Source organism: Panthera leo, chromosome B4 (genome assembly GCF_018350215.1).
Source record: "Panthera leo isolate Ple1 chromosome B4, P.leo_Ple1_pat1.1, whole genome shotgun sequence".
NCBI lineage: Eukaryota > Metazoa > Chordata > Mammalia > Carnivora > Felidae > Panthera > Panthera leo.
Window position 1 is genome coordinate 64,721,550 of NC_056685.1, and position 13,232 is coordinate 64,734,781.

The 13,232-nt window shown below is 37.3% G+C and overlaps 1 protein-coding gene across 3 annotated transcripts in view; it reads right to left on the bottom strand.

Moving 5' to 3' along the window:
- PKP2 (plakophilin 2) overlaps positions 1 to 13,232 on the bottom strand; it is a 261,095-nt gene that overhangs the window by 1,972 nt on the left and 245,891 nt on the right. For all 3 annotated transcript variants that reach the window (XM_042946240.1, XM_042946241.1, XM_042946239.1), the window contains 2 exons: positions 10,214 to 10,367; positions 3,236 to 3,425 (listed from right to left, as the gene is read on the bottom strand). In XM_042946240.1, the coding sequence (XP_042802174.1) occupies positions 3,236 to 3,425; positions 10,214 to 10,367 (344 nt within the window). The remainder of the gene's footprint in view (positions 1 to 3,235; positions 3,426 to 10,213; positions 10,368 to 13,232) is intronic.

Below are 13,232 nucleotides of genomic sequence, written 5' to 3' on the forward strand. Positions count from 1 at the left end.
CAGACGTTCCATAAATCTTTAACTGCTGTTGCTTGGTGGCCATCCATTAAGTCAGGTCACTCACCATGACAAGAGAATTGGATGGTGAGCTTTGAAGGCCAGGGGCCACACTAGGTTAAAAAAACCACTTTTTTTCATCTTTTAAAACCACTAGCACAGGGCTATCAGTTTGTAGAGCATATTCCTGATATTTATAAGGAATATGTCCTTAGGTTCCATAAATCCTTGAATTAACTTACAAAATAAAATTTGTATATTTGTATACACTATTTCCATTTATTTTATATTACATTAAACACAATTAAATATGTTTACATTAAATATTATACATATACTATTTGTAGAATAGAAATATATTAGTATGTTTATAATATATATTTATAGAATACAAATGCAGAAAAGCAGGACTGAAAAACATATATACCTCCTACACTACTCTATGAATTAGGAGTGATATTTTCAAGTTAATAAATTCTTGAAACATTTAAAATAGTTTCAAAATTTCTTTGTTCTTGTATAGAGCAAATGGAAAATGCACTCCTCTTATATAGCCAAGTCACCACAGAAATGAACACTGTACTTATTAGTTTTTGATGTTTTACTTTTAAATTTGTACTGAACTTCCTATTTCTGGCTAAGGTTCTCTGCTTTCTTAGAGCTCTCTTTTCCATCACCTCAAATAGCATACAGCCAAATTTTGTCTTCTAACAAAGAAACAAAGCTTTTTTTCTAATGTTTATTTATTTATTTTGAGATAGAGTGCATGAGCAGGGAGAGGAAGAGAGGGAGAGTGAGAGTCTCAAGCAGACACTGCACTGTCAGGGCAGAGCCCAACGTGGGACTCGAACTCACAAACCGTGAGATCATGACCTGAGCTGAAATTGTTGGACCCTTAACCAACTGAGTCACCCAGGGGCCCCCAAAGAAACAAAGATTTAATTTTTCATATCATGGGCATTTGTAAACAGGCAACCATGAACTAAAAATGCAGTACTGTATGGAGAAGCACATCTTGGGGTCATTCTTTGGCTAAGAGCCTTTCTCTTCCATACCAGACTTGTATGAAGGGGAAGCCAAATCAGCACCTCACAGATTCTTTTAGTACTTCATGGAGTTCTTGGACTCACTTGCTAATACTGAAGTACCCATAAATCCATGAAGACTATGGGTCTCTGATATCTAAAATTGGAAAGTGTTCTTGAATTGCAAATGTTTTATATTCATAGTTTATCAGTTGGTTGTTTGGCACTTTGAAATTATTTATTTGAAAAAAAAATGCTATATATGGCAACTTATTTCCAGTCTAGCCCTAAAATCACAGGTCAGTTACCCAACACTCTCACAAGGACAGAAAAGCAGGCACATCTGGTAGAAGCTCCTTGTTGATTTTTTTTTTTTTTTTTTTTTTTCCAGACAGGGCATATGAGGACTGGTTCACAAACGGATGGACACTCAAGGCAAAAAGGAAGTAACAGAGTCAGACATCCCCATTTGTTGCTAAGCTATAAGAAGTTTGCAAAAGTTCTCATGTGCTTATGTCTGAATACTCAAATAATTAAAATCATAGGTCTTACTGAGATTTGCTTAGGAGCATGGATGACTACTCGGAATAGTCGTTTCTGTTTTATACAGTAATCATTCAATCTTTCCACAAATTAAGTAACTGCTCTCTGCCAGGCGCTGGGGACAGGTGGATATTCTGACTTGGGGAACTCACATTCTAACCAGTGCTCCGTTTTATTCTATGACTCTGAATATGGTTTTCCTTCCCTATGAGGCTTGCCAGAGTGGGGCTGCAGAGCACAAGTACTCCAGGATACCAGAGACCCCTAGGCTTGCCCCTGTGTGGCCAGGCACACATTTGTCTACCATAGGTAGAGTCTGTTTGCTTTGCAACTCATTATAATTGGGCTGTAACATTTCTTCTCTTGCTTGTTTATAAAAGTAACTTGTATTTAACAAGTCAAACAGTTCAGAATTGTATAAAGAGAAAAATATAATAATCTTCATGTCCTCTTTGGATCCCATGTCTCTAAATTAACTAATAGTAATGATTTTGTTATACAAGGTTTTTCATTCTCTTCCTCACTTTTTTTTAATGGGGAAAATTTAAAGACACAGAAACAGTGATGTGGAATAACTTATATGCATTAGAACTTCTCAAAAGGGAATAAGACGTGGAAGAGATGTGATAGAGAAAACCAAGAAAGCAAGAATTTGATTATGTTGCCTCCTACTTCTTGTGTTATCACTGCTTCTTTTAAGCCACTGGGGTGATACTGGCTCCAGATTTAAGTGAGGAAAAGGGCAATCCCTGTCCATAGGACTTCCACGTTGCCTATATTCCGCTATTCTTAAATCATAGTTATGGCTCTGGGAAATAAGTGAATTCATTAGGTCAATAAAAGGCTGGAATGTGCTACCCAGAGAAGATATGGCATTTGACTAGCTTGATACTTCATTTAAAAATTTTTTGAATTATTTTTATTTTTAAGGTTTTTTTTTTAATGTTTACTTATTTTTGAGAGAGAGAGAGAGAGAGAGAGAGAGAGAGAGAGAGAGGGGGGGGGGGGGGGGGGGGAGAGAGAGAGAGAGAGAGAGAGAGAACGCGAGCTGGGGAGGGGCAGAGAGAGAAGGACACACAGAATCCAGAGCAGGCTCCAGGCTCTGAGCTGTCAGCACAGGGCCTGACATGGCTCAAGTGCATGAACCAGGAGATCATGAGCCAAAGTCAGATGCTTAACCGACTGAGCCACCCAGGTGCCCCTAATTTTTTAATTTTTAATTTTATTTTTGAGAGAGAGATTGAGAGAGAGTATAAGAGCAAGCATGAGCAGGGGTGGGGGGGCAGAGAGAGAGAGAGACAAAGAATGGAGACAGGCTCCAGGCTCTGAGCTGTCAGCACAGAGCCTGATGCAGGGCTCAAACTCACTAACTGTGAGACCATTACCTGAGCAGAAGTCGGACGCTTAACCAACTGAACCACCGAGGTGCCTCTAGCTGGATACTTTAGAAGAGAATGGGCAACTATTGGGCTTGGAGAATTCAGTCTTTCACTTGCTTGATTACTAAGGATTGAACCAAATGATTTGGCCCAGCGTTACAATCTCGTTCTTTGGCCACGTTACCCATGGTCCTCAATGATTACACATTCACAGCTAGATTTACAGATGGGTGTTGGGAGTGGTAGTGAGGAAAGGGAAGAGAGCCAACAGGCAGATACTACAGGACTTACACATCGCCTGAGCTGATAGTCATGATTTTCTGCAGGCCCCCAGTGTTTAGAAGGTCCCGTGCATTCTGGTAACTATTTTGGATTATATTGTTCAATGTGTAGCAGGCAGAGGCTGTAGTCTCAATGAGAAGGTCAGTACTCGGGACTGTGTCAGGAATTATGGAAACCAAATCAGGTAGAGTTTCTTTGGCTATAAAATGAAAGAAGAATACTTGATTAAAAAGGTTGTCTCTTAATCCGAACATCCCAAGATATTTTGGGTAAAGAATATTTTAAAAAGAAACACAACTGGTTAAGAAATATATGGAAAGATGTAATCTCTCTATTATTCAATTTTTAAAAAGATTCTTAAAAAGAGGATACTCAGTGCTCAGTACACTGGAAATCTTTTGATAGAAATGACAATGACAATTTGACAGAAACATCAAGAATTTAAAAAACTTTCACATCCTTTAATTTAGTAATTCCACTTCTGGAAATTCATCCTAAAGACATCACTTTAAAATAGAAGAAGCTTCATGCAGAGATTTTTATTATAGTATTATCTATAAGTGAAAAATGATAAAATGCCCAAGTAACTCAGTGATAGGATACTATCAAAAACCAAGCTGCAAAGAATATTATACATCCCCCAAATATTTATGAAACATAAGAAAATATTTGTTAATATTCTTTATGAAAAATTAATATACTTAAATAATCCATAATATAAACATTAGAAAATACGCAAAAGAAACCTGAGAAGAAATACAATAACATATGAATACGACTTGTTCTTCTACAACAATATTGACGGTGATCGAAAAATTTTTAAAAAATTATCTGTACTGCTTAGTTTCATCAATGTACAAATAATACTAATATTTAAAAAGGAGAGGGGCGCCTGGGTGGCTCAGTTGATTAAGCGTCCGACTTCGGCTCAGGTCACGATCTCACAGTCCGTGAGTTTGAGCCCCACGTCGGGCTCTGGGCTGATGGCTCAGAGCCTGGAGCCTGCTTCCGATTCTGTGTCTCCCTCTCTCTCTGCCCCTCCCCCGTTCATGCTCTCTCTCTGTCTCAAAAATAAATAAACATTTAAAAAAAAATTAAAAAAAAAAAATAAAAAGGAGAAAAAAACTATTTTATTTTTTCACTCTGTATGTAAGTTCCTGGCTATCTATTTCTCCTGCTTCTATTTCTCCTCACAACTCTTGAATACAGTGTTGTGTTTATCATGGTTGTATAATGAAAACTTCTGCTTAATTTTCTTTAAAAAATTTTTTTTAAAATGTTTATTTTTGAGAGAGACAGAGTATGAGCAGGGGAGGGGCAGAGAGAGAGGGAGACACAGAATCTGAGGCAGGCTCCAGGCTCTGAGCTGTCAGCACAAAGCCCGACACGGGCTCAAACTCACCAACTGTGAGATGATGACCTGAGCCGAAGTCAGACGCTTAATCAACTGAGCCACCCAGGTGCCCCAATTTTGTTGTTTTTCATCTGAGTTTATGTGGCACCCTGAACTGCGCACTTCTCTAGAATACTGGATTGTAATTAGTTATGTGCCTGTCTGAATTCCAAGTAGGGCTATGGGCTCCTGAGAACAATTAGCAAATTCATCTCTGTATTTCCAGCATGAATCACTATGCCTAGAACAGAGAGGTGTGCAAAAAAGGAAGTGAACAATTGTCATCCTTTGATAATATGTGGACCTGATTGACAGGAAAGACACACCTTCTGCTCAAAGACCTGAACTCTGTTTTCCACGGTTATTAAAGCATCACAGCACAGTGTTTAGAGCTCAGACCTCAGTCTCTGAAGCGACATTTCTTCCGTTTCAGTCTTGCCTCTGCCACGCAATGGCTGTGTGATTTGGGCAAGCTGCTTAACCTCTCAATGCTGCATTTTCCTAATCTATAAAATGGAATAATAATAGTATCTACTTCACAGGGTTGTTGTGAGGGATTAAATGAGTTAATGTGTTAATTGATCACAGCACCCTGCAAGTAGTAATCTCCCAATAGAAACAAATTATTATCAGAAGGCTTCCTCCTTTTAATGTTAAATCACAGAATTAAAGGCCTTGAGAATGTGAATTTTCTTTCCACTGAATTTAGATGGACATCATGGAATTAAGTGAATTTAAGTGTAATTAAAATGAGGGGAGGTTTATCAGTGGATCATCTTACGAAAGCATGAGGCTACAAAGAAATAAACCCACAGTTATATTCAATTAATCTTCGACAAAGGAGGCAAGAATACCCAATGGGAAAATAACAGTCTCTTCAACAAATGGTGTTGGGAAAACTGGCCAGCAACATGCAAAAGAATGAAACCAGACCACTTTCTTACACCATACACAAAAATAAATTCAAAATTGATTAAGGACTTCAGTGTGAGACCTGAAATCATAAAAGTCCTAGAAGAAAGCACAGGCAGTAATTTCTCTGACATTGGCCATAGCAACATTTTTCTAGATCTGTCTCCTGAGGCAAGGGAAACATAAGCAAAAATAAACTACTGGGACTATGTCAAAAGAAAAAGCTTCTGAACTGCAAAGAAAACAACCAGCAAAACTGAAGACAACTTTGGAATGGGAAGAGATATTTGCAAATGATATATCTGATAAAGGGTTAGTATGCAAAATATATAAAGAACTTATACAACTCACCTCCAAAAAACAAATAATCCAATTTAAAAAAATGGGCATAAGACATGAATTGACATTTCTTCAAAGAAGACATATAGATGGCTAACAGACACATAAAAAGATGCTTACCACTGCTTATCATCAGGGAAATACAAATCAAAACTATAATGAAAAACTACCTCTTACCTGTCAGAACGGCTAAAATAAAAAACTTAAGAAACAACAAGTGTTGATGAGGATGTGAAGAAAGGGGAACCCTCGTGTGCTATTGGCGGGAATGCACATTGGTGCAGCTACAGTGGAAGACACTATGGAGGTTCCTCAAAAAATTAAAAATAGAACTACCCTACCATCCAGTAATCGCAGTACTGGGTATTTACCTGTAGAATACAAAAACACTACTTCAAAGGGATTTACGCACTCCTATGTTTATTGCAGCATTATTTACAATAGCCAAATTATAGAAGTAGCTCAAGTGTCCACTGATAGATGAATGGATAAAGAAGATGCGGGGTGTGGGTGTATTATATGAAATATTATTCATCATAAAAAGGAATGAAATATTGCCATTTGTCACAACAGGGGTGGAGCTAGAGACTATAATGCTAATAAGTAAAATAATTCAGTCAAGGAAAGACAAATACCATATGATTTAGCTCCTATGTAGTATTTAAGAAACAAACCAAATAAATAAAGGAAAAAAAAGAGACAAAACAAAAAAACAGATACTTAACTATAGAGAAGAAACTGATGGTCACAAGAGGGGAGATGGGTGAGGGGATGGGTGAAATAGGTAAAGGGATATTAAGAGTACACTTATCTTGATGAGCACTGAGTAAGGTATGGAATTGTTGAATCACTATATTGTACACCTGAAACTAATAGAACACTGTATGGCAACTACACTGGAATTAACATTTAAAAATTGCCAAAAAAATAACAGATAATCTCATCAGAATTTTACAGATAAAAGCCTCATCACAGTTACAGGCTGCATAAAACAAATTGAACAACTTAAAAAATTTTTTTTTCAATGTTTATTTATTTTTGAGAGAAAGAGATAAGAGTATGAGTGGGAAAGGGGCAGAGAGAGAGGGAGACACAGAATCTGAAGCAGGCTCCAGGTTCTGAGCTGTCAGCATAGAGCCTGATGCGGGGCTCGAACTCACGAGCCGTGAGATCATGACCTGAGCTCAAGTCGGACACTTAACCGACTAAGCCACCCAGGTGCCCCAAAACTAACTTTTAGTGCAACCTACTTCATTAGTAAGAGGATTTGGATCAGGCAGGTCACCATAAACTCTGATGTGACTGTAACATAATAATCCTTTGGATCTATTCCATAATGAAGGAGAAGGCCAGACCTATTTAACAAAACACTGGTCCTCCCTATAATGCTCAGTAGGCATCACCTACAGGTTACATGGCACTTGAATTAACAGGACCACTAAAATGACAAACTGGAATAAATATAGATATTGGAATAGAAACTTTCCTCCCTCTTCGCCTTCTTCTTTGACTCCCCTTTCTTCTTTCCTTTGTTTCTTTCTGTTTTATCTTTTTACGGGCTACTGACACACATTGCACACACATGACATGAATGTTACAACAAGATGAACTATTGGTGATTGAGGAGACTAAGATTGCTACACATGCAATTAAGACATTCTTCTAGATTTGGCCAAGAGTTAGAGATCAGGACTGAGACAAACTCGAGCACACATTATCACAATCTCTAAAACATGGCTGAAATGTAATGAAAAATGTATTTGAAGTTATTCTGTATCATTCGGTTTGCTTTTATTTTGTTAAAATTAACTCTAATACTTTTTAGTTAACCACTAGATGTATGATCCAATTTTAATAGCACGATTTATTTAGTTCTCTCTTTGTCTAAACTTTTATCATAGGTAGATAGGTATAGAGAGATCTCAGGAATAATATTCACCTAATGTTACCAATGGTTATTTTCCAAGTGGTAAGAGGAAGTATTTTTTGCTTCATTTATTATGCTTTTCTTAATTTCTTGAATTATTTAAATGAACACATATCTTTTTTTAATTGATGTTGTTATTATTTAATAAAACCATCCAGAACAATGATTTTCCACTTACCTAGCTTCTGGTTAAAAGTGACAATTATGGAATGAGAAGTCACATTGCTAAGCCATTAATTGTTAATGTAAAAAAAAGTATGAATATTGTAATTACCCAAGCTTGTCAACATAATTTAAGATGCAATGTATGAAGGCCAGAAGTCACTCAAAGTAGGTAAAGAAACAAAATAGATAAACATTAAGTGTAGTGAAATACAAAAAACCTTGATTCTGCCAAGGCCATTTCCCTCTCCATTGAAGAATTAAATACAATGCTTATTTATAAAAAAAATAAAGTATGGGGCTGTATTTGTATCTTCCCAACAGTTAGAGGATGGTTGAACCTGAGACCAACAGCATTTCTGCCCTGAAGGTACATGCATAATGTGTGGAGCACAGTTATTTCCATCGGCACTGTTTTAAAGATGGAGTCAACATTTCCTTTAGGGAAAGAAAAAAAAAAAGTCAAAGATAATATACCTGATTAAAGTGCAACACAAAAGTCCACAAAGGACAATGAGGAGAACACTTTCATAATTTTCAGAGTGCCTAAGGCAAGGTTTCTTTCATATTCACTGAAAAATTCCAGGCTCTCTCTATATTTATTATGGGCACGAAACCATTGTATGAAACTACCTCTCCGATGTTGTGCTGCTGGTTGGCTTTGGAAATGACATTATTAAGACATAATCAGACTTCAGTATCTCTGGTGCTGTGTGTGTGTGTGTGTATGTGTGTGTCCACCAAAACAAACGAGCATTTGTTTATAAATTTAGTGGAATTTTGTGAAAAACTAGTTTTCAAGTTGTCAGAAATGACTAATTTATGGAGCATTAGAAGCATGACTGATTTTTGGCATTATTTTCCTATTATCTCATTTTATAGTTTTTGACTTGATTCACAAGTATTTATCAGGCATTTCTATGTATAAAGCAAATGAAAACATTATTTGATGGTGTGAACAGTTATCACCTTTGTCAATAATAAAGACTCTCAAAAATAAAGCAAATGTTTCACTGTATTCATTTAAAAACTATCTATGCTGAATCCACTATTCAGTATACTCCTCCTTTTTGTCTTTTTTTGTGTGTGATCTGTTCATTCATTTTTTTTCTAGTGCAACAAGGACCAAGTCTCTTCTTCTTGTTCTTTTTTTTTTTTTTTTTGAGAGAGAGAGAGTGAACAGGGGAAATGGGCAGAGAGAGAGAGAATCCCAAGCAGGCTCCACGCTTAGAGTGAAGCCCGATGCAGGGCTCAATCCCACGACTGTGGGATCATGACCTGAGCCGAAATTAAGAGTAGGACACTCAACTGACTGAGTCACCCAGGTGCCCCAAGGACCAAGCTTCTAAAGTGAACACCACTCTGTGTACACTTTCAATGTTTCAGAAGAGCAGCGCTTAAGTAGGCCACCCAGAGAGCATCCCGAAAGCCAGGTGCATAGGTTAAAAAGACTATCCACAATGATACAACTGAAGGCACAAAAACATCAAATATGTACTTACCTTGTTAATTACAATTAGGTCTAAGTTTCCCTTCTATAGTAATTAAAACCAAAACAAAACAAAATGCCGGATATTAAGAAAAATCCTATTTGAGACCCTGGGAGAAAGCGGACCCTTGATGCCTGGGTGGAAAGGCCAGGTCTATTTTATCACATTTTGCTCCTTAGTCACATTTTCAGTTCATCATTGCAAAAAAAAAAAAAAAAAAAAAAAAAAAAAAAAAAAAAAAAAAAGTGATACAATGTTTTATTGCATTTGTATTTTTTTTCAAATTTAATGTTTATTTATTTTTGAGAGAGAGAGAGAGACAGAGCATAAGTGGTGGAGTGGCAGAGAAAGAGGGGGACACAGAATCCAAAGCAGGCTCCAGGCTCTGAATTATCAGCACAGAGCCCAATGCAGGGCTTGAACTCATGGACCACGAGATCATGACCTGAGCTGAAGTCAGATGCTTAGCTGACTGAGCCACCCAGATGCCCCTATATTTTCTTTTCTTTCTTTTTTTTTTAAGTTTATTTACCCATTTTGAGAGAGAGGGGAGGGAGGGAAGGGGCAGATAGAGAGGGAGAAAGAGAATTTGAAGCAGGCTCTGTGCCGTCAGTGCAGAACCTGACATGGAGCTTGATCTTGCAAACCATGAGATCGTGACCGAAATCAAGAGTCGAATGCTTAACCAACTGAGCCACCCAGGTGCCCCTGAATTTATATTTTCGATAGGTATTCGCTACACCAAGACACGTTTGCTGACTCACCAATTTCATTCTGCAGAGAGAGATTCCGAGACAAATTCCTCAGCAGGGAGACCGCTGTCTTTTTCACACTTGGATCACCAACATGCAGCATCTTCCGGGTGTGCTGCAGGCCATTTTCCTTCTGGACAACTGTCTGAGCTACTGATGTTGGCATCTGTTGCGTGAGATATATCTTATCAATATCACTGCATTTGACTTCACACTAATTTTAAATTTCTGTAGATTACTAGAGACTGTTAAAACTAAAGCTGTGATGAAACCATCCTGAAGATACTTCCTTTAAATTCTTATTACGTTTTCAATTTTATTACTGGAGAAAAACAGCTTATCAGGTATTTTTAAATAGAATATTGGATTTGGTTACCTACTATATTTTTGCCTGTTCGTAAATAAAATGGGCCTGTCTTTTCCTTTCTTTCCTCTTTATTCATATCTTCAGCTCAGCATTGTGAAAAGGATACAAGGATGATGTTTTAGAATCAGACACTAGTGTCATGAAATTAGTTGCATAATGTTTTCCATTTTTCTATTTTCTTGAACTATTTGTGTAATGTAAGTATAATCTCAACTTTGTGGGTCTGGTGGAATTTACCCACGAAGACAACTGAGCTGAGAAAAATTTTAAAGGCAGATGCCTTTGATTAATATTCGATGTATTTGTTGGCTTAGTCACCTTTTCTGTTTCTTTTTGCTTAAGTTTTGGCATTTTACATATCTTAATAAACTTGTTCAATTCTAAAAAGCCAGTTTATTCTGAAAGAGATATTGGGCCTTTAGAGAAAAGAATGTATGGCTCGTTAGATTATTTCTAATTCGATGCTTTCAGTCAGAGGCTGTGTATGCAAGTTGCTGGTCCAGGTCCAAGTCCACTAGAGACCAATCTTATTTGGAATTAGGTTGGCAAATTAGTTTGAGTACTGACCAAAACCTTCCTGGCATCAATAAACCTCTAATACAGGGATCTTGGCTTGTGTCTACAACTTTATAGATTTCTATCTGAAGCTAACTTGAGGCCATCTGCCAGAAATTCCCACCATTCTTCAGGGTGTCTATCTTCTCTGTTTATCTTATCTAAATACTGCTTATTTTCTCCTCCCTCCTGCAGATTTGCTCTTATATTCTCTACTATACTTTTTAGAACAGGCGTTCTGAAGATTGGATCCCAGAAAGGTTTTAGGGAGAGGACAGCAAGTCCTTAAAGCTATTTTTGTATTGGGGCATCTGGCTGGTTCAGTTGGTGGAGCATGTGGCTCTTGATCTCGGGATTGTGAGTTTGAGCCCCATGTTGGGTATAGAGATTACTTAAAAATAAAAAATAAAGAAAACTTATTTTTGTGTTTATAATAAAATTTCTCAGGGAAAGGGTTTATAACTTTTATTAGATAGTCAAAGTGTCCAAGACTCAAAAGAAGTTTAACAATCACTATTTTAGAATGTTTTATTGTAAACAAGTCTGTCACACTAACTTGTAGAGCACTCCATTAAACTATTTGCTCCACTCTGAGAAGAATCCTTCCTCTGTAGCCATCCAGAGGAGGCTATTTATTCTGTACCACTCCCGTGACTTGGGCACAGAGGTAGGTTAGCATTCCTCTGTCTTCCCAATGGCCCGTCTAGATGTCTTCCCTCACACGCAGTAGCTCCGTCTTCTGAGTCATGGCCATCCAGCTCTATCACTCCCATAGCATTTTCTTTGTCATCTCAAGGCCTACCGTTCCTTTCCCAACATCCACTGGAGGCTTCGGAGCCGGGCTCAGAGCCTTCTCCACTCCACATTCACTATAGATGACCACATTAATCATGTCTTTGTTCCTAGACTTGCTAAATGTCACTGACTGTCATCTCTTCCACACATCAGTCATTCACTTCCATGGTCATACAGAACCGATTTCATCCCAAAATACCTTGACTCTGAAAACATAAACTCAAATGTTATACTCTGAACACAATTTCCTGTTCACTTTGCTCTCTGTCCCTCACTCCTACTATATTTCTTCTTCAGCCTCATCAAGAACTCCAGTGCCCTTATCTCAACCTTTACTCCCCACACCTCAAGTTGCCAATACTCTTCCGTTTTAACTTTCTTTCTTATTTAGACTAGTTGTACATGAACCAACACATCACAAACTATCTTTCAATACCCTTAACTCTCTTATCATTCTAGCTTATTTTCTACCTACCCGGTATAATTGCAAAACTGATTTTATACTTGGCCACCAAATACTGCTAGAGTAAATAGTGCATTTGCGGACTGGTACTTCTGCGAAGTTATGGTCTCCAATCTCCACTAGGAACCAAATGTTGCCAGTCAACTTTCTGTTTTTTAAATGCCAGTTGGGGATTCAAAGCCTCACACCAGAATGACTCTTCTAAAATTTAATCTGATTATGTCCCGCCTCAGGTTTAAACTCTGTAATGACTCTCCATTGTTTCCAGAATGGTCTTCAGATGTCTTCGTCTGGCCTGGTATCCATTTTCCTCTTTCCTTATCATTACTCCCTAATTCTCTAGGTTACAACTATACTAAACTGCTATCTCTCCTGCTAGAAGCTCCTTTAAAGGAAGAAATGGATCTTATCCAACTCTTTTTTTTTCCTTTCGGTGTCTCGTACAGTGCCTAGAACATGAGAGGTCCTATGTAAATATTTATTGAACTGAACTATATGAATAATATGTTATCAAGTTTTCCTAAAGATTTACTATCATCTCAGGAGATCAAGATAGATTAAAACATCACAAGATATTTATTTCTTAAAATTTTTATTTTCTCTTGAGACATAAGGTGCTTTTAAAATTAAAATCTTGTTTTGTACGTATATCATACTATACCACCTAATGATATATTCTTATATATAATAAAGTGCTTTGATGTTAGTATATAAAAATGATAATTGGAAACATGCAAGTCTAGATGAAGTTTGGATTCTCAAATGATGTTTAATCAATCAGGGGAAAGAATAGCTAGATATTAGTCTTATTAATTCTGATTCGTGGAGGGAAATGAGAAAGTGACTTGAGG